Source organism: Geotrypetes seraphini, chromosome 1 (assembly GCF_902459505.1).
Source record: "Geotrypetes seraphini chromosome 1, aGeoSer1.1, whole genome shotgun sequence".
NCBI lineage: Eukaryota > Metazoa > Chordata > Amphibia > Gymnophiona > Dermophiidae > Geotrypetes > Geotrypetes seraphini.
The window spans coordinates 541,263,821-541,290,196 of record NC_047084.1 but is presented as its reverse complement, the minus strand read 5'-3'; the positions used below and the strand labels follow the sequence as shown (position 1 = coordinate 541,290,196).

Here is a 26,376-nt window from a genome sequence, read left to right as displayed (position 1 = left end):
GGATATGGCGTTACTCGAGAGGGTTCAGAGGAGAACGACACGTCTGATAAAAGGGATGGAAAGTCTTTCATACGCTGAGAGATTGGAGAAACTGGGTCTCTTTTCCCTGGAGAAAAGGAGACTTAGAGGGGATATGATAGAGACTTACAAGATCATGAAGGGCATAGAGAGAGTAGAGAGGGACAGATTCTTCAAACTTTTGAATAATAAAAGAACAAGAGGGCAATCGGAAAAGTTGAAAGGGGACAGATTCAAAATGAATGCTAGGAAGTTCTTCTTTACCCAACGTGTGGTGGACACCTAGAATGCGCTTCCAGAGAGCGTAATAGGGCAGAGTACAGTACTGGGGTTCAAGAAAGGATCGGACAATTTCCTGCTGGAAAAGGGAATAGGGTATAGATAGAGGATTACTGCACAGGTTCTGGACCTGTTGGGCTGCCGCATGAGTGGACTGCTGGGCACGATGGACCTCAGGCCTGACCCAGCAGAGGCATTGCTTTTGTTCTTATGTTCCCCTCTCAGTCTCTAGGATCTTCAAACCAAACCCATCTTGTTGTCCCCTCTTTTCATGAAAGAATTTCAGACACTACCTGCAACGCCATATTCTCTGTCCAAGGACCTGAGCTCTTGAATCTTCTACCTACCCACCTGAAACTACAAACATCCCTAGACAAATTCAAAAATGATCTTAAAACTTCCCTATTCACCTATGCATATACACAATCCCTCTATTCCTATCTTTTAAGCTTATGACGGTAGTAGAGCAGAGCAGCTGGATGCAGAGCCCTCCCACTTGTACTATTCCATCCTTCTTTACTATTGAAGATTATAATTCTACCTTTCCTCAGTCATGTCTAGTTTATTTCACTCCCTCCCTCTCTAGACTGTAAGCCGCCTAGACGTACCCTATGGTGGGCGGGATATCAAATCTTATACTTGGAAATTATGTTGGTAGCCCACTTAAGGTCAGCCTCCCTTGAGGAGATTTGCAAAGCTGCAACATGATCTTTGGTCCACAATATTCACATCTCATTACTGCCTTGAACAAAATATCTGATATGACAGTTGGTTTGGTCTGTCAATCTTGCAGACTTTGTTTGATGTCTAGAATCCAACGCCATTCTCCTAAGCCCATTTTTCTTCTGTTCCAGGCTGCACCTTTACAACAGGCTGTTTATAAGTTAAGACTAATTGGCATTTTTGGTTGGCATTAACATTGCAAGTCCCTATTGTCCCTATTGTTGTTAGTGAGTCTAGTAGCTAGGACTTCCCACTTAAGGGAAATGATGCTAGAAAGCAGTTACTCACCTGTAGCAGATGTTGTCCAAGGCCTCTCAAAAAGATATGCAGGGCAATGTCCGCACCAGGGCTCCATCAAATAATGTTGAATACATGTCCTGCTGTCCTTAGAAAACAGGTGAGTAACTTGACTTTCTCTGAGAATGTGGCTATCACTTCTAGTGCTTATAGCACTGGCCTGTAACATCACTGCATTCAAAATCATTGTAGATCCTCTGTTGTTTCCTCTATTTTCTCTCATTTCCCTTTTCTGCAGGGCTGGAAGAAAAAATACCAATGCGGCAGCACTGATGATAGTATTCAGTAGCGCAGTGAAGTGATGAATTAAATATACTTGTATACTAAGCTTAAAAAAATGTAATTTCTTTTACCTTGGCGTATGACATTGTTGAATAAGTTTTCTGTTTATGATCTGTGTAAATGAAAGTCTTTTGCTGTTCTGCTTAATGACTAAAACTAAAATGCTTAGCCAATTTAAATGCAATATAAAAGATTAAGTAAAGTGTTTATGTAGATGAATTAGCACTATGTCATCATAATTAACAGGAGCAAAGTGTTCTTTAATTTTGCAGATGCTGTATGATCCAATTTGTCTTTTTTATGTTAGTATCATGTTGTAATGGTGCCAGTGATTGATTTTTAAAACATATGGTTGGATTAATCTGTTTTTGTAATACTTTTTCTCAATTATGAAGTTATTTAACTTTGTCATCTTTAATACTAGGTAAGTCATGCAAAACTTTTGCCAAACAGCTGTGTACAGTGTTGAAGTATCAAATATACGGATTTCTAAGAACTCTGCTCCCAGCTGTGACTATCCATTGATCCTGAGAATGTTGTTCATTGCATTATCACGGGGATCTATGAGATGTGAAGGCGGATTTGAGAAAGGCATGCAAACTGGAATGAAGATGTCTGGGTCAGGATGGCTCAAGTTCCACTGGCATTTAAACAGGAATCCCAACCCGCAGTCCAGGTATTGCAAGAATTCACATCTTTTCAGAACACATGGTCCCTCCCGTGGAGTTTGCTGGCTGGTGACCACACAGTCACAGGTTTCTAGTGCAGACTGAGTACATCTGGACAGAAACCCACCTGGGTTTCAGGATGCAGACTGCCTTTCCCACCCCCGACCGAGTGGCAGAGGATCCGTGGAGGTTGGGGTCGGTCTCTGGCTGACTGGCAATTTGAAGATCTCCATTCCTGGGCATTTGGACTTGTTCTGGGACAGAAAAGTCCTTTTTTTTCTCCATTCAGTTACTGAAAAACAATGACAGACAAGAAGGCACCAGTCTCTGAGTAATTCCATTGTTTCTTATGGGAACTTCAGGGGTGGCTTGAAAAACATTTAAAAACCCATTTTTCACAGTTTCACCTCCCCAGACCCCAAATTACTGTTTTTTTATTTTTGGATGTTTGTTATTTTTGCTGTTTTTGACACGGATTTGTGGCGGCGGCCATTTGGATTTTAAAATCAATTTTTTTCTCTAACTTTAAATTCTGCCTCAAAACCCCCTCAACTTGATTCAAAATTGATTGGAATGGACTCCCCAGCCCCTAATTTTTTTGATTTGGACAATGATTGCGCCAGATGGGCAGCAAATTTTAAACGCGTTCCGTAGCCCACTGGGGAGGGGGTGGGAGCTTTGGATTTTGCCTCCTCCGTGTACTCTTGGGCTGGGGAGCCAGCCTGGGTCTGTGCCTTCTGAAGAAAATCTCGCCCAGGGGCCATTCTGGAGTCTAGTGCAGGGGACTTTTTTGACACGTAGCATGTACCTCAACAGTGCCCTGCTATGGTTGAGGAGTGAGCATTTTCACTGGATTTTATTTGGCTCCTCTGAACGGTGTTTCCTCAGATCCTGCTCGTTTGATGCAGCTCGTGGCTTTTTTTGGTCTGTGGCGAAGCTTCCTTTCGGGAGCTCTCTTGTCTGGCCATGCCATATTTTGATTGTAGTAGTTGCCATGCAGATTTTCTGTTTCTTCTGTCTCCTGCACTGTATTTAATTTGGATCCAGCTGCTGCCTTTGCTGAAACTGATCTCTTCAGCCTCCCTGAGCATCCGGATTTGGAGGTTCTGATCCTTCGCATTTTCAGCGGGCTTCTGTCTGCCTCTTTACAGCTAGTGTTGTGTAAGAGCTCCATTTGGGTTTTTCACTTTCCAGGCTTTGGTCCTGGTCTGTTCTCATGTGCCTTTTCCATTCTGTCCATGGATCCTGGGACAGGTTTGAGTACAATGTGATCCTAGACAGCATTTTCCGATCTGCTACAGCTATGTCTCCGCTTTATCTCCTGAATCCTGCTCTTTAGCAGGTCTAAACAATCTCAGGTAGATTCTGCCATGGCACAGGTTTCCAGCGGCTGGGGAGTGAATATTCAGGTCTCTCAGGATGTAGGAAGCTGTTTTGATATAAAATACTTGGTAAAAGTGCACATGCTGTGTAACCTGTTCATACTTTCTGCTGATTTTGAGAAGGGCAGTTTTCAGTGGGGTCACTTTGGATAAACACCTTTTGAAAATGCTATTTTGTTGTTATATAACCTGAGGTTAGGATTTCAACTGGGCTGCTGTGTAAAATCATTTATAAACTGCTGCCTTGATTATCCAGATTTCCAACCTGACCAGTTCTAGTTTTCAGGGCCATATACTGATATATTGTTTAGGATATGCATAAGATGGAAGGAGATGTATACAGATGGATCAAGAATTGGTTGGCAGGTAGGAAGCAGAGGGTAGGAGTGAAGGGCCACTACTTGGACTGGAGGAGGGTCATGAGTGGTGTTCCACAGGGGTCGGTGCTTGGACCGCTGCTATTCAATGTATTTATAAATGATCTAGAAACAGGGACGAAGTGTGAAATAATAAAATTCGCAGACGACACCAAACTATTTAATGGGGCTAGGACTATAGAAGACTGCGAAGATTTACAAAGGGACCTGAACAAACTAGGGGAGTGGGCGACGAGATGGCAGATGAAGTTTAATGTAGAGAAATGTAAAGTCTTGCACGTAGGAAACAGAAACCCGAGGTACAGCTACATGATGGGAGGGCTGTCATTGAGTGAGAGTACCCAAGAAAGGGACTTGGGAGTAATAGTGGACAAGACAATGAAGCCATTGGCACAGTGTGTAGCAGCCGTTAAGAAAGCAAATAGAATTCTAGGTATAATCAAGAAGGGTATTACAACCAGAACGAAAGAAGTTATCCTGCCATTGTATCGGGTGATGGTACGCCCGCATCTGGAGTATTGCGTCCAATATTGGTCGCCGTACCTAAAGAAGGATATGGCGATACTCGAGAGGGTTCAGAAGAGAGCGACACGCTTGATAAAAGGTATGGAAAACCTTTCATACGCTGAAAGATTGGAAAAACTGGGGCTCATTTCCCTGGAGAAGCGGAGACTTAGAGGGGATATGATAGACTTACAAGATCATGAAGGGCATAGAGAAAGTGGAGAGGGACAGATTCGTCAAACTTTCGAAAACTACAAGAACGAGAGGGCATTCGGAAAAATTAAAAGGGGACAGATTCAAAACCAATGCTAGGAAGTTCTTCACCCAGAGGGTGGTGGACACCTGGAATGCGCTTCCAGAGGGCGTGATAGGACAGAGTACGGTTTTGGGGTTCAAGAAGAGATTGGATGATTTCCTGAAGGAAAAAGGGATAGAAGGGTATAGATAGAGGATTACTATACAGGTCCTGGACCTGATGGGCCGCTGCGTGAGCGGTCTGCTGATCATGATGGACCTCTGGTCTGACCCGTAGAGGCATTACTTATGTTCTTATAATCTTATTTGCAAGGACTATTTCCATTGTATGTAAAAATACTTCTCATATATTCATCATGAATTGCCTGAAAAACAGACCTCGCTGTGGCTCTTTAAGGTTCAAGTTGGCCACAATTTAATAAAAAGAATATTTGTTGTAAGATTTATTACCTTGCTTTCTCCTTTTCAACTTCATATTTCTCAAAAGCGAGACATCTTAAAAGTTTTATAGTACATTCTGCATGATTCATTTTATATTGAAGATATTTCTACTGCGAAGACAAAAATAGAATTAGCTGAGCCATTTAAATGGTGTGCTTTTATGTGAAAAGATGCTCTCAGTATATCTTAGTGTTCTATCATTACTGAGATACATTCTTTTTGATGTGTTCAGCTTGCTTTATTACTTGTAAAATATTCAGTGTCTATATTTATTTGTCTCTGGGGCAAGAGTTTTATAAGGAATAAGGAAATTGCTGAATAACTCTATCATATTTGTTCATTGTTGAATGACATAAGGTGAAGTATTACAATCATGAAAAAAAATTATCCTCCATTGAATAAAATAGGAGTTCTAAAACATTTGTTTCTGGTATCAGAAAGTCATTGATTTTGCAGATTTGACATATGATCAGATATTAAATATGAAAAATAATTGAACCATAGAATTTTGCTATGGACAGTTCTAATTATTCCTCTTATATCAAATACTAGTGGATAAGACTGTTTTTTTATATCAAATATCATCAGCAAGTTCTGTCTTCATTGCAATAACTGGTAACCATGGTTTATCCATTGTCTTTGTGCTCAGATTTTCTTAGTTTCATTCATGGTCCCAGATTTGCCTTTTGTTATTCCATTGAGTATTAGATGTGTTGATCTGCCATCTGAACCTCTGAATATATGATAAGGAAATCTAATTTTTCTTCCTCCAGGTTCTTCTACCTCCCAACATCTTTCATTTGAGATAATACCCTTTCAGTAAATCTTTGGTGCTCTTCAATAACATCGAGTTTCAGATATGTGGTTTTTGCCTTGTGATTTCTGTACTCTAAATCATATATCATATAGGATTAAATCAGGTATATTAGACTAGCCTAACTTTTATGTATAATTTAAATTCAAATGTATTTTTCTTTGCTTGCAGATAAGCAGGTTCTAACTGTAATATATTGTACAAACTGTACCTTAGAATTCATATTGCTGTCAAGTAGAAATATTGGTGACCAAAAGGTTTGACTTTAGAGAGTTCCTACTAATTGTTCTAGTGCAATGAACATCAGTCTTGATCATGTGGGTTGTGAACCTCTGATCATGACACCCTGTGTAAAGAGAGCCTCATTTACCTTTTTCTGCTCTGCCCTACCTCTTTCTGGGCTATCCTGTAATTCTTCAGTTTTTCTCTCTACACATGAAATGGTAGAAAGCTATCTGTTCTGTTCTATCTCAGGAGGCATTTGACAGCATTGTGAGTCGGGGGCGCCCGATGTATGATCTGATGGTGTCAGTGGGCAACAAGAAAACAGCTTGGTTCTTCATTCGAAGATATGAACCAAGAAGCACTGGCTTGGACATCCTGGTACAGCCTTGGCCATATGCAAAGCTTCTGTATGTGTTCTCTTCATGGCCCATGATAGACAGTGTGTGGCAGAGAATAATGTCATACCCGAGGCTGGTAATTCTTGTCACACCGGACTGGCCGAGGTATCCTTAATATGCAGATCCGGTCCATCTAAAGAGGGGCCAGGGTCTACGACTACCCTTTCATCCAGGGTTACTCTTATAGGGCCCAATCACGCTGGAAGATCTGGAGCACTTTAGTCTTATGGCATAGCTCTTGAGCACGCAGCCTTAGCATGCAAGGGCTATTTGGATGTGGTTATTGCCACTCTCCTAAAGTCCAAGAATCAGACAACATTGGATGCCTATTCAAAATCCTGGAAGTGCTTCCAGGCCTGTTGTGCACAAAAGTAAGGACCTGGTCATGGCTCTGATTTCTTTGGTTATCCCAGGACAAGCAGACAGCATATTCTCACAGATGAGTAATGTCATTCACAGAGCCCGGTATGGACAGTGCTAAAATGTATTGTCACTTTAAGCTTTTAGCAAAGCTTTGACACTGCCTTCTCTCCCAGTGCCAACTCGTGAGGTCATCAGGGCTAAAAAAATAAATTAAAAAATTAAATTATAATAGTAACAACTTATATATCTATTAGGCCTGGACCTTGGGTACTCTCTTCCAGCTATTAAGGCTCATTATTTTTCCCTCGGTATCGATCCCATTTTATGTAGGCACCAGTGGACATTGACATCATTCTCAAGCATCATCTTCGTACTTAACATGAGAAACCTCGCAGGCATTCATAGCATCAAGCCACTCGATGCATGCCTTACATTGACGCCATCATTCTTCGATGCAGGCTGTCATCGTTGAAGTGTGCCTTCTGGGTCAGCAGGGGATCCCAGTTACCTCCTTCCAGGTGGGCTGCTGCTGCTCCTTCCTGCCTTCAGCAGCATTTGTTGCAGGGACATGGGAAGAGAAAGGTTTGTGGGTCAGCCATGTGCAGTTGCCCCATCCCTGCAACAAGTGCCGCTGAAGGTAAAAAGGAGCAGCCCAACTGGACGGTCCTGAAGGAAGCGAGTATGGCCGTGGAGGGAGCAAATAGGGAGAGAGGTGACATGATCTGGGAGAAAGGGGAGGGGGGGCACGTTGGGACATTGGAAGGGCACAATTTGGAGTCAAAGGCTGGAAGGCAGGGGACACGAACTTGGGACACAAGGGAAGGAGGAAAGGAGCACTAACTTGGGACATAGGAGAGAGGGAGGAAATAGAAAGGGAGAATTGTTGGGCATGAGTGTGTGAGTGAGAGAGAAAGAGATGGGGAAAGGAAGAAAGGAAAATTTGTCATATAAAGAAAGGAGTGAGGTAGAGATGCATGGGGAATAGAAGGATGAGAGGGAGAAATGTTGGATATGGTGGTGGAGAGGGAGAGATTGAAGGGGATGCAAGGGGGAGGAATGTTGGACATAGTGATGGAGGGAGAGATGTGGCATGGTGCTGGAGAGGGTGATAGAAGGAAAAATGGGCATGGAGCTGGTGTGCAGTGGAGAAAAATGCTGCATATGATCCGGGGAATGAGAGAGAGAGAAATGTTGCCAATAGGGGTGGAGGAGAGAGGAAGAAAAGTTGGACTCGTGGAGGGACAGAGAGCGATGTAGGTTGTGGAAGGGAATGAGGTCCGGAGGAGAGAAAGCATGCAGGAAGCAGATAGAAATAAATATTGGATGCACAGTCAGAAGGAAGTGCAACCAGAGACTCATGAAACCACCAGATAACAAAGGTAGGAAAAATGATTTTATTTTCAATTTAGTGATCGAAATATGTCAGTTTTGAGAATTTATATTTGCTGTCTGTTTTGCACTATATTTGGGAGTGTGTGGTGCAGTGGTTAGAGCTACAGCCTTAGCAACCTGAGGTTGTGGGTTCAAATCCCTTGCTGCTTCTTGCGACCCTGGGCAAGTCACTTAATCCCCTCATTGCCCAGGTACACTAGATAGTTTGAGCCTGCCGGGACAGTTAAGGAAATATGATAAAGTACATGAATGTAAACCACTTAGAATATAAGTGGTATATAAATAAAATATTTGTCTATAGTTGTTACTGAGGTGCCATTGCATATTTTAAAGTCATCTGCCTTGACCTTTTTGGGAAAAGAAACCAAACGAATATAAATGATAATTAACATTTTCTCTATGTACAGTGTGCTTTTTGTTTTTTTAATTTTGTGGTTACCATTTTGATTATAAGATTATATTATGTGTATATAAAAAATGAATGCTCACCATTATGATTATAAGATTATATTTTGTGTATATGAAAAATGAATGGAAGAAATTGCATTACTGTTAGTACTATTATTATGGGGGTGGAGCTTGGGTGGGGGTATTCGGTTGATATTTGTTAGACTTAAGGGGTACTTGACTTGAAGAAGTTGAGAAACACTGTTTTAGAGATTATATCAAATCTTATCATGTTATGATCACTTTTAATAAGCCACCCCAGCACCATTACCTCTCACACCAATTCATGTGCTCCACTTAAAAACTAGTTCTTGAATTGCTTCACCTCTTGTTGGTTACTAAACCAGCTGCTCCGTTGCATGCTGTTGATGTTACATTTACCCAGTCAATGTCAAGGTAGTTGAAATCCCCCATTATCATTGTGTTTCTCAGTTTGTTAGCCTCCCTGATTTCTGATAACATTTCAACTTCTGTCCGTTCATCTTGGGCAGGCAGACGGTAGTACACTCCTATCACTATCCTTTCCCCTTTAATTTCTACCCATAGGATTCCAAGCTGTGTTTCTGTTCCTGTAGAATTTTCAGTCCATGCGATTCAAAGCCCTCCTTAACATATAACTAGTGCTGCCCAATTTGAATCGATTCTCCGATTCACTATGGGTGAATCGATTCGAATTGGTTTGTTTTTGTAAGAAAATCGTACTTACCGATTCGTCGGCCCCCTTGTTAGAGACCTGTTCAGGCTTTCCGTCTGCCACTGGAATCCTTGCTTCTGGTGTAATTTCCGGTTTTGCAAAAACGGAAGTTACATCGAAGCAAGGACTCCAGTGGCAGAGGGAAAGCCCAAATGGGTCTCTGGTGCAGATCGACGGCAGCAAGACTCTCTCCTTCCCGGCCGCAAGTATTTCTCTTCTCCTCCCTGGCCAGGCAAAAGTGGCGGTAGCGAATGCAGTTCACTACCCTGCCGCTACTCTGGACGTCTTCTCTCCATTTGGCCACCCAAGCGGAAACAGGAAGTTTTCACTGAGGGCGGGCCGCAGTGGAGAGAAGACGCAAGGAGTGGTGGCAGGAGTGGATCGTACCGCCACCGGCAGCACATTGTACAGTAATGTCAAAATAAAGGTAAAGCTTTCCAAACTTTGCACAATTACCCTTCATGTTCTTTCCCTTCCCACTATATCATTTCTTCTAATATCATGTAACTTTTCCCCTCCTCCCCATCTATCCTCACGATCGTGTTTGTCTGTATATGTTTAATATGTTTCCCCTATACTCTTTAATACACTATTAACTCGTTCCTACTCTTCTATTTTAAATTTTTATTGTTAACCGGTCAGATATTTACTTTATGATCGGGATATGAAAAACTAATAAACTTGAAACTTGAAACTTGAAGCCATCAAATGCAATTATGAGCACTGGCAGATTTGGGAAAACTACATTCTTATCAGTATTGATATAGGAGAGTTTTCAGAAGCTATTAAAGCTTATCACCGACTTATGGATTTACAAGACAAATAGAAAGATATTCCGGTGCTGAACATTATGGTGAAGGCAGTGGTGGATGGAATAGTTGATTGAAAGAGAGAATTGGCAACAAGTTTGAAGGGGAAACTGCAGGAATTGTTTGAAAGATTGACTGCTAGAGAGACAAATAATGGAGAAATCTGGAAACTATATGCTAAACTATATGGCAGTGGAAAGAGTGATAATGAAAATGATAATAAATGTATATTCCCCTATTCATGGAAGCTCAATTGTTCATTGAGGATTTCTCAATTGGTTGCTCAGTTCTTGGAGCTCTCTGATTAAGATGACCATTGTTCTGACTTCATTAGCTAACTCGATGCAGAGGTCACTCCTTCCAACATCTTTGAATAGTTGCTTTGCTTTGGAAGATAATCTTTGGAGGTTAAGTCATGCTGAAGAGAGAATTCTCACCATAAAAAAGGTAGATGGAGGGAGAGGGGAGATGGGGGAGTTGGTAGACTGAAGGAGAGATGGGGAGAAGATAGATGGGACAAATGAACTTGGTGGAGGGGGGAAAGATGGATGGTGGAGGGTGGAAATGGACTTGTGGGAGATCATTGAGAGGGGAGATGGGGGTGACATGGATAACCTGGACATACAGGTGATTCAACTGGACATACTGGCTTCACTTGTGTATGCTGGACACTATAGACCTATATTTTCACTTGTGTATGCTGGACACTACAGACCTATATTTTCCCATAGCCAGGCCCAGCCTGTCTGTAAACACCTGCAGCCTTTGCAAAGCTAACGTTTTTGTCTCCATTCCCTGCTGGGAGGATATTTCTCCAAGGTTCTGCTGAACTGTTATCAGTGCTGTATGACTTCATATGCCAGGCACCCTGGAAAGCCATAAAACTTTTATAATGAGCAAGGATCCCTGCAGGACGATGTGGGTGTAGCGAGATGAGAGAACTTGGTACCAAAACATTTGCTCCCTGTCTCTGAACCAAGTTATGGGAACCAAGCAGCTGGATTGTTGAAAGGTCACCTTTGCCAACTTTCAACATATAAGGACACTATCCCGAAGATGCACAGAATTGTAAAACCACTAATTAACATCTACAAAGTCATCTCAGTGCTGGAGAAAGAAAGTTCACCAAGAGTTCTCTGTTTCTGCAAGACCCCCTACTGGGGAGGGGGGTGGAGGTGAGAGAGGCGTGGACTGAGAGGAGGAGTTAGGTATACATTATTTTATGTACCAATAGGAAATTACATAACCAGAATTTGGGAGTGTACTTTTTGGAACAAAGGAAGAATTGCTCTGTATAAAAAACACGTGCATTCTAGGTAAAGCCAGAGAGATTCACTTACTTATGCTACGGGGATCTGCTAGCCCCCTGCTAAGCATATGGGTGCAAGTTCTTCTCTACATTGCATATTCTGCTGCTGTAATACTGTAAGTTTTTATACTAACAATAAACGAATATTGTCTGGTTTGGAAGATACAATGCCGTCTTGTAGTTATTCCAATGAGGTAAACAAAGCAGCCTTTACTTCAGGGGGAAGGATAGAAGAAATAAGGATCTAAAAACAGGAGAGGGAGAGAGATGATGGACAATTGGATTTAGGGAGGGAAGGAACAGAAAGGAAGAGAAGTTGGACACAAGAGATAGTGGGGGGATAAAGATACTGGATTTGAGGGTAGTTAGAAAGAGAAAGGGAGAGTAGAAAGAGAAAGGGAGAGCTGGTGGGGAAGGAGGGAGAGATGCTGGGTGACAGGGTAGTTGAGAAAAGGAGAGATGGTGGATCTGGGCAAGAGACCATGGCAAGCAAGTTATCAGAAGCCGTTTTTAGCAGAGCCTGGTTGTTGGTTTGAATTTGGTCATGAAATGACCAGACAACAAAAGGTTAAAAAATATATATTTTCTGTTTTGTGATTATAATGTGTCTGATTTGAAATGTGTATCTTGCCAGAGCTGAGCTAGGATTTAACAGAGAGAGGAAAAGTTCTTTTTTGTTAGTTTATACCACAGCACCAGTGTGGGTAGAAGAGGGTGAAGAGGCTATAAAATAAACTCACCAGGATGTTTGGAAAAAATACCCAATTGTGCAGGAAAATCGAATCGAAAAATCGATTCAATAGGCTGAATCGAATCGAAATATTTTTTCCTGAATCGGGCAGCACTACATATAACGCTATGCCTCCATCGATTTGATCCACCCTATCACTATGATATAACTTGTACTCCCATTGGTTATCTTCCTTCCACCATGTATCAGAGATGCCTATTATGTCTATCTTTTCATTTAGTGCAATATATTCTACTAGTATTTTAGCCCGTCACATTAACGGGTGCTAGAATATATGTCTGTCTGTCTTTATTTCCATCTCTCTCTCTCTGTCCTGCTGTCTTTCTTTCTGTCTGTCTCTGTCCCTGGCCCTACTTTGTCTGTCTGTCTTTCTGTGTCTCTCCCTGTCCCTGTGTCTTTTTTCTTTTCTTTCTGTCTCCCTTCCTTCCGCTGGCGGTAGAATATATGTCTGTGTTTCTTTCTGTTACTCTCCATACTCTCATTCATCTTGTCATCTCCCTTTTGACCTCATACAAATGGCTCACCACTTTCAGAATACCCCTCCCTCTCTCCACTGGTCAGGCTATATCTCCCTGTCCCTTTCTCTTCATCCACTAGCATCTTCTTATCCCAGCTCTCTGCCCTCCCATGGATTCTTCTTTCCTCCATTTTCTGTTGTTCTTCTTCCTTCCCCCCTTGATGCTGAACAATACGATGGAGGGAAAAAAAGAGATGCTGCATCTCTCTCCCCTTTCCACCCCCAGACCTAACATTTCTCCCTCCCTTCCATCCCTAGGTCCAACTTCCCTCCCCCAGGTCCACCATCTCTCCCCAATAGTCCTCCCTTCAAGTATCTCTTTCCCCAGATCCAGCTTCTCTCCCTTCAGACCATTACCTACCATCTCTCTCTCTTTCCTCTGTTCCTGGCCCCATAAGCTGTCCCCCATGCCCAGTCTGGCACTTATTTTAATACTCTCCCCCTTTGTACTTTATAAAAATAAAAAAAAAGTTAGTCCAGCTATTTTGGGGGCATTCTGGGGGGTGGAATTAGCACTTGGCCAGCACTTAACCGATAAGTTTAACTGCATCAATAGGACAGCATAAAAAGTCAGGCCTCTCTTGCCAGTTGCCTGTTAAATACTCGATATTACACTTTCAGGCTTCTAGCATTTGCATAGACATTTCAAACAGTGTTTGCCATATCTATTTACAATTTGTGCAGCAGTCGGCATACATAATTTGCAACCAGAGAGTTCAGAGGCAGGACCAGAGATTGGTTTGTTTGATCCCCTCCAACCAAAAAGTGTTACCTTTCCTTTCCCTTTTTCCAAACATAGTCCAGTAATACTACAGGACAAGATACATGTCCAGTCTGACTTTTTCTTCCCCATCTTTGGCATGTAGTTTTAATTTCTAGCTAAACTGTTTTAAAACTAGTATTTTCTCTCATTCCATTATATGGAGTACTACTTTGCAGTTTGGAAAAATTAAAAAAAGACCAGTAGATGGCACTTAAGTTCAAAATACAAAGTATTTTAAAAATAATCAGCTTCTATGCTGTCTGATATTTTTTCTACCAAAATTGAATCATATATGTCTGAGAGATTTTAAACTAAACTAAACCTTAAGTTTATATACCGTATCATCTCCACGGATGTGGAGCTCGGCAAGGTTTACAAGAACTTAAAATATAGGAAGAGAAGAAAAAAAAAAGGTTTACATGAACTTACATTTTAGTGAAAAGCCAGGTTTTCAGTTGCTTGCGGAATAATTGGTAGGAGCCCAGGTTCCGCAGCGGGGTAGTAAGGTCATTCCAAAGACCTGTGATTCTGAAGAGAAGGGATTTTCCCAGTTTGCCTGCATAGCGAATACCATGTAGAGAGGGGAAGGATAGTTTATACCTTTGAGCGGGTCTGGTAGAGTCAGGACTCGAGGAGTTATAAGATAGTGGGATTAAGGGAGGAAGGATGCCGTGAATGATCTTAAAAGCCAGGCAGGAGCATTTGAAATGGATTCTGGAAATCACTGGGAGTCAGTGAAGTTTGGCTAGGAGTGAGGAGACATGGTCAGACTTGTGTTTTGCAAAGATCAACTTGGCAGCAGTATTCTGTATTAGCTGGAGTCTTTGAAGATTTTTTTTTGATACAGTTAAGTAGATGGCATTGCAATAGTCTAGTTTGGAGAGGATGATGGATTGGACAAGGACGGCAAAATGTTGTTGGTGAAAATAGGATCTTATTTTCCTCAGCATGTGGAGGCTGAAAAAGCATGATTTAGCCAAGGAGTTGAAGTGGTCATTGAGGGAGAGAGAAGAATCGATAATGATGCCAAGGACCTTGCTTGAGAACTCAAGCTGCAGTGCAGCGCCTGAGGGTAGTGCGAAGAGGGTGGGCAGGTGTTCTAATTTTGGGCCGAGCCAGAGTAATTTTGTTTTTGATTCATTCAATTTCATCTGAACTAAGAAGGACCAGGAATGGAGTCTCATTATGCAAGCTGTAATGTTCTCGTGGAGGTTGGTGAGGTTCTGGTCTGTCTCAAGGAGGACAAGGATGTCATCAGTGTATGTGTAGATTGTTTCAAGGGGGGATAATTGGAGGAGTTTCAGGGAGGACATATAGATGTTAAAGAGAATAGGGGATAGGGGTGATCCCTGAGGGACACCACAAGATGGTATCCAAGGAACGGACATGGTGCCATTTATGTTGACAGTATAGGAGCGAGAGCGTAGGAAGTTTGAGAACCACTTTAGGACGGTGGAGTCAGTTCCAATCTCGGAAAGTTGATAAAGCTGCAGAGAGATCGAATTGTAATAGGACAGCGAATTTGTTACAAGAATGTAGTTGTTGCACCTTAGAAATTAAGGAAACTAGGAGGGATTTGGTGCTGAAGCTGGGTCTGAAGCCATATTGGTAGGGATGGAGAATGGAGAATCTCTCTAGGTAAGAAGAGAGCTGGGTGGAGACTATGGCCTCTAGCAGTTTAGTTAGGAGAGGGATATTTGCTATGGGGTGGTAGTTAGATGGTAAGGAAGGGTCGAGATCGGCTTTTTTCAGAAGAGGGGACAAGGCATGTGTCCATTTTCTGTGGAGAACAGGCCCAATAGTAAAGCAGAATTTATAAGCCTGGTAAGGGAGGAGATGACCTGAGTGGGAATGTTTTCGTAAAGGTAGGAAGGGAAAGGATCCAGGATGCAATTGCAGGATTTCAGTTTGAGACAGAGTTTAGAGTTTGTTCTAGATTATAAACAAAAACTGGAGAATTATTTATTGCTCTATATCAGTGTCTCTCAAACTGTGTACCAGGGCACAGTGGTGTGCCCCAAAGAGATTCCAGGTGTGCCACGAGAAATCCCAGAATTGTACTTCATTTTTAAAAATTCCTTTTATAAGTTTACACTAGAATAGATGACATATACACCACATTTGCAAGAGTCTGTCAATGTTATGAACATAAGGATACAACCGACCAGACAAGCATCATTCTTTGACTGATTGGTCCTTGAAAACCAAAGACAAGTAATTTTTAATTTTTATGCAGTAGTTATCCTAACTTGAGCAACAAAGCAATCAAGGCTTTGCAAACTTGGATTTTCAGTTCTGATAGATTTTTTTTTTTTAAGAATGACCACAAATGGTAGATGAAATGCATGTTTGCTTGTTGACTGTCGAATCACATTTTGAATTAATTTGCACTCAAAAACAAGCACATCCATTGCATCGATTTGCAATTCTATGTACTTTATTTTCACCATTGTTACAATTACCCATACATAGCTTAAAGAACTTTAAATAAATTTTAAGGGGTCTTTTACTAAGGCGCACTAATTGCTAATGCGTCCATAGAATATAATGGGCGTGTTAACATATAACACACGCTAAAGTGGCTGGCGTGCTTTAGTAAGTGGACCCCTTAATTTGTTGTTGGTTTTGCAATTTTATAATTTCAATTATAATGTGCCATGAAAAACATTTGCTCCATTTAGTGTGCCAGAGCTAAAAAAGTTTGAGAGACACTGCTCTATATAGATTTGAATTTAATAATATATATGCTTTGTGAACAGTTTTATGCCTGCCATTTATTCATTAATCTCTTTAACGTGGGGAAAAGAAGTTTTCTAACTGGCCAATCAATATATATATTCAGACACTAATGCCAGTCATAATTATGTTTCTATATATTTCATATGTCACATGTATTTAAAGCATCCAAGCTGTTCTCTTCAAACATTAACTTTGACTTTCTGGCATATATATTACTTTAGCACTTTAAGAAGCCCTCAAAAGAGGCTTTCTTATGGGAAATACTTAACACGCTGAGATTTTCACAAGGCCACAAGCTTCCTCATCAGCTTCAAATTTAACATATGTCATACTATATTCTTATTTATCATGTTGTTTAGTTTAAAATACAGTATGCACTTATCTTTTAGCCATCATTAATCAGCTACTGCCAAACCCTAAACCTTATGCATGTTTCACAATCTGCGTCAGGGCTGGGTTTGTTTGGTGTTCACCCTAGTTTCCTATTCAACAATATTGTCAACAATAACTTCTGGTATTCTATAACTTGCATGTCCAACTCCTAAGCATACCCCTGACCTGCCCATTAACTTCTCACATACATGTCCCATAGAAGGAGGGGAGGTAAATGGGACTTGTATGCCGCCTTTATGTGCTTATACATTCAAGGTGGATTACATATATATAGGTACTTATTGTGCATGAGAAAATTTGCACACAGCTTCTGGAATAATGACTAAAGGCAGTTGTGTGTGCAACTACGAACTGTTAATTGGTAACAGTGCCAATTAACACAGATTAAAGCCAATAATTGGCTGTTAACTCCAATAACAGCCAATTATTAAATTGCATGTGCAGCTGATCTTATTCTATAAATTGCATGCACAAATTTGCACGCTATGCCTAAATTTGGACACGAAGTTCATAGAATTAGAGAAAATATGGCTAAACGTGTTAGCTTCATTGATATACTACTGAATGTAAGAGTGTATTAAAAACTACTATATATTAAGTGTTTTACAGTTTAGAAAAATTGTGAAAACTATTATTTGACAAATTCAAAGGTAAACATTAATAGTCATGACGTATCTCATAGCTATTCTAAAGACGTATTAATGCAGACAGGTTACTTTGCCAGGGGCACTTTGAGGAAAGTACAATTGGTTTACTGCTTGGTGCATTGAGAGAGAATGAAGTGCCTCCCTTCTCTTTCCTGCTGTCCATGTAGGTAGCACATCAGCTGTTTGAACTGTGCAGGGCCTCGTTGATGTTGAGTGCCATGTTTCAAGTACCTGATCAGTGAGTCACAGGAGTCAGCAGGAAAAGCAGATGTGCCAAGGCTGGCAAGAAAGAGGAGGTAGATTGGGCTTGTACCACCCCTTCCTTGCTGCCAGCTCTGGCTGTAAATTTGGAGGGGGCCCAGCCCTCTAGTTCTCCTGGATCCTGTTTAGTCTAGCAGTTGTCATGAGTGTAATAATTCCAGTAAGATTTTCAGATGACATTGAACTTATCAGGTGTTTCTTTATCACTGTGAGAAATGTAACCGCCAGAGTAAAGTTATTTTTATGCTGAGGATTAAGTCAGTGATGTGCAGATTTTGAATATAATTTGTCTATATACAAGATTTAATGCATTCATTTGCTTTTCATTACTGACATCTTACCTTGCTATTTACCTTTTACTGTGTAGGACAAGAAGGACAAGGTATCCAAGTTTGATACACTTCGTCATTCTATAGCAGGGATAATAAGGTCTCCAAAATCTGTACTGAGCTCGTCATCTGTAAGTAGAATTTACTATATGAAGATAGAAACTATTTTACTTCTATATTTTATATATAACACAAAGGATTAATTTTTCTTTTTACTATGTTTTTTTTTTTTTTTTTTTAAATTCTTTGACTCATTGTTTCTAATGAGAGGCTTTTCCATGTATTCTGTACCCTTTCTGTGATTAAGAATTTTCTTATGTTAGTGTTGTATATAGTATGATGGGTTGCCTTTAAAGAAGATAAATGTCAAATGGTGGTAAAAATTGTTTTTGGAGAATGTTTAAAAAAGTAAATTATTGCACACTATTTTTTTTGCAGCAAAACAGGATTGTATCAGGCCCATAAATGGAGAACAGTCTTGGGATAGAACTGCTTTCCCAGAGCTTAGACTGCTAGGAAGCTCAGAGCATGTTGCTACCATATCTGCATGCAGAAATATTCTCATTCCTCTCAGTTTTGATTTTTACATTCTGCTAAATGGACATGAAAATTTCAGAGTACTTTCTTGTCATCCAGCATCTGACAAGAATACAAAATTGTTTATCCACAGTAGTTCAATGGTTAAGTTACCATTGACTTGTCATAAATACAGAAAAGACGCAGACTTGTTGGTTAACAGGTCATATCCCCAACTGTTGCAACCTCTAGTACTAGGAAGCTAGGATGAGTGATGCCATCAATCACCAAATTTAAATATTTAGGAGTGGGGGTAGACTTTTAATTGTCTTTAACAAAACAAATTACAGAGTCAATAAAAAGAGGTTTTATGATATTAAGACTTGTGTACAGTGAAACACGTTTTTGATGAGAAATCTTTGCACACATTGATTCATGCTCATGTTCAAATTAGATTATTGTAACATGGTCTATGCTGGATGTTCAAATACTAATCTTAAAAGATTGCAAACCATTCAAAATATGGCTCTCAAATTATGAGGCAACAAAAATGTTTGATTATTACTCCTCTTTATTTGAAGTTTTATTGGTTACCGATGAAATATAGGATTCAATTTAAATAATTGTCATTAAATCATAAGGCAAATCATACACAAAGTCCTAGCTATTTGCATGCAGTGGTTATCCCAGATTCCTCCAGTAGAGTTTTAAGATACAGGATCTTAGATTATCTTCTCCATGATTTAAAAAATTCCAATTTGGCTTCTACCATAAACAAAGCTTTTTACTAGTGCGGTGTCCTGCAAACTTTTTATGAGCAAAGGTGTTTCTGTGGCATGCTCCCAGCCCCACCCATAATGTCAACATCTATGCATGCTCGGAAGTCCTCCAAACATGGCCCTGAGCTCAGGGATAAGGAGATAAGGTTAATGGGGGGGAGGGGAGGAAAGGCGCTGACACTGGAAGTGACACTCGGTATATATCATGTGTCCTTAAATCCATGGTGGCACACCTAGAATCTTGCTAAGGCACACAATTTGTGATTCACTATACTAGTGCAAAAGGCATATGAGTCTTGAACAACTGGGTTTTATTCTCCAATGGTCATGAGACCCTGCAGAAGGCACTGATCACATTCTTTACGCCACCTCTACCTCCTTCCTTAGTGCACTGTGCCTCAGCTCCTCGGTGTTTTCCTTCTGGAAGCGAGACTGAAGGTGTCTTTCTGAACTGCTTTGAGATCATCTTTTTTATTTTGGGGGTTTTTTGATCCGAATTTCAAGTCATTCGGTGCTGCAGAAGTTCCCAACAGTCATGGGACAGCTTTAGCTGTGAGAAGACACAGATTCTCAATACTGAGGTCTGTCACTCCCCCTTGTACAGGGCACCTGCCTAGCCACCTGCACTAGTCAGATTTTATATAGTAACATAGTAAATGATGGCAGATAGACCCGAATGGTCCATCCAGTCTGCCCATCTTTACCATCTCTTTAAATTACTGATTTAATTAAAATTTTCCTTTTTCTTAGCTATTTCTAGGCCAGAACCCAAAGCTCTGCCCGGTACTGTGCTTAGGTTCCATCTACAGTGGTAACTCGGTTTACGAGTGCACCGGTTTACAAGTGTTTTGCAAGACGAGCAAAACATTCGCAAAATCGGCACCTCGGAAACCGAGCATGCCTCGATTTGCAAGTGCCCCCCCCCCCCCCCGCTAACCGGCACCCTCCCCCCCCTGCGATTCGGCACCCACCCCCCCGGCACCATCGGGCACCCCCCCCCGCCATGACCTGAGGTCCCCCAACCCACCTGAACCCTCTTCTTACTTCAGTGTAGCCTCCGCACCGGCACCAGCATGCCCTGCCGGTGCCCGAAGATCTGCCTCCTGTGCTGGGCCTTGAGCATGTGCGCATGCTCAAGGCCCAGCACAGGAGGCAGATATTCGGGCACTGGCAGGGCATGCTGGTGCCGGTGCGGAGGCTACACTGAAGTAAGAATAGGGTTCAGGTGGGTTGGGGGGACCTCAGGTCGCGGCGGGGGGGGGTGCCCGATGGTGGCGGGGGGTGCCGGATCGTGGGGGGGAGGGTGCAGGTTCGCGGGGGGGCCTTCGGGGGGAGCAATGCCGGTTCTCGTGGGGGGGGGAACAGCGCTGCTGGCCTCGGGAGGGGTGGAGAGTGGGAACCTATCAAAGCGAGTTTCCATTATTTCCTATGGGGAAACTCGCTTTGATAAATGAGCATTTTGGATTACGAGCATGCTCCTGGAACGGATTATGCTCGTAATCCAAGGTACCACTGTACTTAAGTCTCCATCAAAACTCACTCCAGCCCATCTAATCCATCACAGCCATCAAAGCCCTCCTCAGCCCATCCGCAACCAAATAGCCAGACTGCCCATTACTGGCCTTAGTTCTTCATTATATGCCATTATTTTCTGATTTGAGATCCTCTGTTTATCCCACACTTTGTTGAACTTTGTCACCACTACTTCATTTAAGGAGCACATTCCAGGCATCAACCACCCTCTGTAAAGAAAAATTTCCTTACATTATTCTTGAGTCTACTACCCCTCAACCTCAAATTATATTCTCTGGTTTTACCATTTTCCTTTCTCTGGAAAAGATTTTGTTCTACATTAATACCTTTCAAGTATTTGAACATCTGAATCATATCTCCCCTGTCCCTCCTTTCCTCTAGGGCAGTGGTAGGCAAACTCAGTCAAAAGAGCCAAAGATCAGCAGTATGATTAAGATTTCTTTTGAGAGCCATACCCCGGACCCGCTTGCACTGTGACAGCTACATCAACCCGACTGACACTACGCTCGCCCGCACGTAATCGAAATTGATTCGTGGCAGAGCCTAGAGAATGACTCGAGAAAAAATTTGTCTCCATCCCCGTCCCGTCCCCGTGATCTCGGTCCCCGTCCCCGCAAACCATCTGATCCCATCCACACAAGCCTCAAATAGTTTTATACTGAACTTATTATATTAAAGTATAAAAAGAAACAATATTCTATACAATTGTCAATTTATAAATCAATGTCTTCTCCCCACTCTCTCTTTCCCATTTCCCTTCAGCGTCCTCAGCCCACTCTCTCTCCACTTCCCTTCAGCACACACACATATAAAAAAGCAAGCAATTTTATATCGTTTTCATTCTATTCATTCATAGAAGTTAAAGTTTAAATAATGCCAGTCATAGAACAAAACTAGATGTTTTTCAGCAGCTCCCCTCCCTCCCCCACCCTTACCTTCGTGGCCAAGTCAAAATGATCTACCAACAATAAAATTTTTAAAAACACAAAGCACACTGTACACAGAAAAAAATGTTAATTATCATTTATATTCCGCGGGTTTTCAAAGAGGTCAAAGCAGATGACTTTATGCAATGTCACCTCAGTAACAACTATACAAAAATAGACAAATATACCCCTTCCCTTTTTACTAAACCGTGATAGCGGATTTTAGCATAGGGGGCTGTGCTGAATGCCCTGTGTTGCTTTTGATGCTTATAGGCTCCCTGCGCTAAAAAACGCTATTGCAGTTTAGTAAAAGGGGGCCATAGTGCAAAATATAGACAGCAGATATAAATTCTCAAAACGGACACATTTTGATCACTAAATTGAAAATAAAATCATTTTTCCTACCTTTGTTGTCTGGTAATTTCATTAGTCTTTGGTTGCACGTTATTCTTCTGACTGTGCATCCAATATTTCTTCCCTTCTTTCAGCCTCCTGTATGCTTCCTGTCCTCCAGACCTCAAGACCTTTTTCTTCTGTCTTTCTCTCTCTCTCCATGGCCCCTTTCTTTCTTTCTGCCTGTCTTTCTCTCTCCATGCCCCCTTTCTGTCTGTCTCCCTATCTTTCTGTCTCCCTTCTTTCTTTCCATCTCCCTGCCCCCCCCTTTTCTTTCTCCATGCCCTCCCCCAAGCCACTGCTATTGGGAAACAGGCCACCACTGCCTCCGGGGAACAGGCCATACTGCCGCTGGGGAATAGGCTACCACAGCTGCCATCAGGGAACAGGCCACCTCCGAGTTCTGAGCTCTCCCTGCTTCCCTTCCCCGTAAAGAGGATACTGAAGCGCCGGGCCGACCACCCTTCCCCACCCGACATCAATTCTAACGTTGGAGAGGAAGTTCCGGGCCAGCCAGGCAGAGATTGGCTGGCCCAGAACTTCCTCTCCGACGTCAGAATTGACATCGGGTGGCGAAGGGTGGTCGGCCCGGCGTTTCAGCATCCTCTTTACAAGGAAGGGAAGCAGGCTGGGCACCCCTGCTCTAGATGAGCCGCGAGCCACACTCAAGTGGCTAAAGAACCGCATGCAGCTCGCGAGCCATGGTTTTCCGACCACTGCTCTAGAGTATACATATTCAGGGCTTCCAGTCTCTCATACTTCTTTTGGCACAAACCTCCTACCATTTTCGTCACCTCTTCTGGACCGCTTCATGTCTTCTTATGTCCTTTGTCAGATACAGTCTCCAAAACTGAACACAATACTCCAAGGGGCCTCACCATCGACCTTACAAGGGGCATCAACACCTTCTTTCTTCTACTAGTTATACCTCTCTATACAGCCTAGCATCCTTCTGGCAACAGCCAAAGCCTTGTCACACTGTTTCTTTGCCTTTAGATCTTTGGACATTATCACCCCAAGGTCTCTCTTGCCATCCATGCATATCAGCCTCTCACCTCCCAGCACATAAGGCTCCTTCCGATTACTAATCCCCAAATGCATTACTCTGCATTTCTTTGCATTGAATTTTAGTTGCCAGATATTAGACTATTCCTCTAAATTTTGCAGATCCTTTTTCATGTTTTCCACCCCCTCCTTGGTATCTACTCTGTTACAAATCTTGGTATCACCTGCAAAAATGGCAAACCTTTCCTTCCAACCCTTCAGCAATGTCACTCAGGGAATGTTCATTCGGGAGTGCTGTTCGCTCCAAATTCATCTGAAGCTTGAGCACAGGGTGTGTGGCCTCGAGTTGGCCCTTGCGACTTTAGCAGATGCTGGCTGCATTTCCTCTATCATTGAGAAGGGATCCTGTAGGGGGTTGGAGGTTCAGTCCAGACTTTGGTCCAGCTGGCAGCCTGAGGAAATGGGCATCTGAGCTTCCTACGTGCTTGTTTGAGGCAGAGTCTTTTCTTATTGCAGCTTTCCCTGAAGCTGAACAGCTCCTAGTCTAGCAGGGAGAGAACCGAGGCTCCGCGATTGACCTGTAGATCGAGATTGACGTTTGGGCACCGCTGTCTAAACCTTTCCCAGTAAACAAATATTGTTCTGCTTAGATTAGAATAGAATATAACAGTTGGTATTTCTGAGTATTCTGGTTGGCTAGGAATGAATATATTGCATCCAAGAATAGTTTAGTATTATTTTCCAGTCTGTTAGTTTTAGACTCTGTTCTGAATACCAAGGTTTTTGGTTTTAGGGTTTCTTCCTTTCTTTCTACATCTTCATATTCCATGATTATTTTTCCTTGCTTGATTTCCTAAGATGGTAATGGAAAAAGAGGTTAAAGGTAATGTGTTATAAGATAGCAGCTATGTATCTTAATTAGCTATTTAGTTCACTAAACCATTAACCAAGCTTCCCACAAATCAGAATAGTATCAGCCATTTTCTCTTGCTCACTTAGTTGCTATTATTTTCAAGATTATTACATTCAATGGTAACTATGGCAACCATGTTATTACTGCAGACTAGGAGACACAATATAAAACTTTGAACAGAAGGCTGAAGCACCGGATCTCTCTCTTTGGAGATGCCGACTGATTACTCTTCTGCAGTGTGAACGGAGAGATATTTTGGATCTTTCCTCTTTGCCGGGGCGCTCATTTCAACGTACCTGGAACACTATGACTCTTTTGGCTCGGAGTCACCTATTGAATTGTTGGTTCTCTCATTTGTTTGTTTATTGAATTTATTGTCTGTTTTGTTTTGCTTTTTTCACCTTTTTGTGGCTTGACAAGGGATTGGGAGGGTGCTGGGGTTGTTCTAGTTATACTGTTAATTAAAAATTTGGACCTGTATTTTTTCAGCTGTGCTCTTATACACTCTGTATTTTTGTGCTCAATAAAAATCATTTGAAATAAAACTTTGAACAGTCTCAAATGATAAAATAGATGTCCCCATGGTCATGAGACACAGGGAAATTCTATAACGGCAGTGTTGAAGCACCTACCAATGCCTAAATAAAAGGTAGCTGGCATCAAGGCCACTTTAGACCATTGTGAGAAATGGATCAGCAGCATACAAAGAAACTCTGGAAAATGTTTGGTAAAGGATATATTTATTTTTTTCCTGGCTAAAAAGGGTGTCAGATTTGCACAAAAATGGCATGGTAGGCAAACTTAGTTCAGTCCATTCATTAGTTTTATAGTTAGTATAAACTTTTCAGTCCCTCCTGCTTGTCTGCTCATTGGTTTGAGCAAGGACAGTTCACAACCTAACAAATACTTTCTCTGCATCTGCCAATCTCTCCATCCCTAAGTATTTCTCTCATCACCCTTATTCCTCAGACCTCTGAACATATTTACAGTTGCCCATATTTGGACACTTACTCCTCCTCTCACCTGCTCAGACCAGCTTTTTGAACAATAGCCTTTATGGTTAGTTATGCTGACACCTCAGATTCTGTACTTTCCTTAACTGTAGGCATTGTGTTCATACAGTATCGAGCACTGTCCCAGGAATGCCCACCCCTCCCTCCTTCTGATTCAGCAATATTTCTTACTACTATATTCATACAGTGTTAAACAAATTCCCTCTACTGGAATTGTGTTATTACTTTCTGTATTAGTTGACATCTTTTATCAATATTTTATTCAGTTCTCACAACCATACTTTATTAATGCATCGCTGTGGTTATGTATGTATGTTATGTTACCTTTTTTCTTAAAGAGTGTGTGATCGATAATGGGGGGGGACAAGATGGCGTCAGGAGCAGGACGCTGAGAGAAGCACTCCCGTCTTGAAAGGAAAAATTTCTTTATTCTACTTTTAAACGATAATTTCATGCCTAAAAGAAGAGGGAAACCGAGGGGTATCCCTCCACCTACCCCGGGCTTCTCGACGCCGAGGCAGACTGTGATAACAGCATTCACAGTCCCCTCTTCCATGTCGGGCGTTTCCGCTGCTGTGGAACCGGGAATCCATAGCTTGGACGGCGAGATGTCGCTCTCGTTGAGCCCGCGAGGACCGCATACCCCTCCCAATCCCGGAGAATCTTCGCTGCAGCGGAGCTGGCGGGAGGGCTCCCCCGGAGTGTGGGGTGAGGCTTGCTCTCTCTCCGAAGTTGACCCGGAAGTGGAACATGCAGCAGACACGCTGACCTCGACGTTGGAGAGGCAGCGTTCTGGGGGAGAGGAGCCGATGGTGACCGGCGGTGGGGAGGTGGCAGGAGCCCAGACTTCCATCGCTGGAGCAGGAGCCGTGTTTGGGTCGGCTGGTGTTCCCCTCCTTGGACCGTTGGTAAAACCACAGGCTGTTACTCTGGATTCCATTTGGACTGCAATTGAGAATCTTCACCTGGTATGTTCTAACTTTGTTACTATGACCCAGAATTCTACCTCCAGGATAAGCTCCTTAGAGACTATTACTCAGCAACACCAAGTGGAATTAAAAAACTTAGATAAAGCAACAACAGAGACTAAGAATTTAATTACCAAACAAACAACAGAAAAAATGATGATTTTGAGGAAGATTGAAAACCTGGAAAATCAGCAGAAAAATTTAAATTTGAGGATTCTTAATTTTCCGGTTGCCAAGTTTATGTCTCCTAAAG

The 26,376-nt window shown here is 42.0% G+C and overlaps 1 protein-coding gene across 2 annotated transcripts in view; it reads left to right on the top strand.

Annotated features, from left to right (window-relative positions):
* The window catches only part of FER (FER tyrosine kinase), a 304,375-nt gene that overhangs the window by 136,662 nt on the left and 141,337 nt on the right, over positions 1 to 26,376 (top strand). For both annotated transcript variants that reach the window (XM_033929145.1, XM_033929146.1), the window contains exon 11: positions 18,116 to 18,208. In XM_033929145.1, the coding sequence (XP_033785036.1) occupies positions 18,116 to 18,208 (93 nt within the window). The remainder of the gene's footprint in view (positions 1 to 18,115; positions 18,209 to 26,376) is intronic.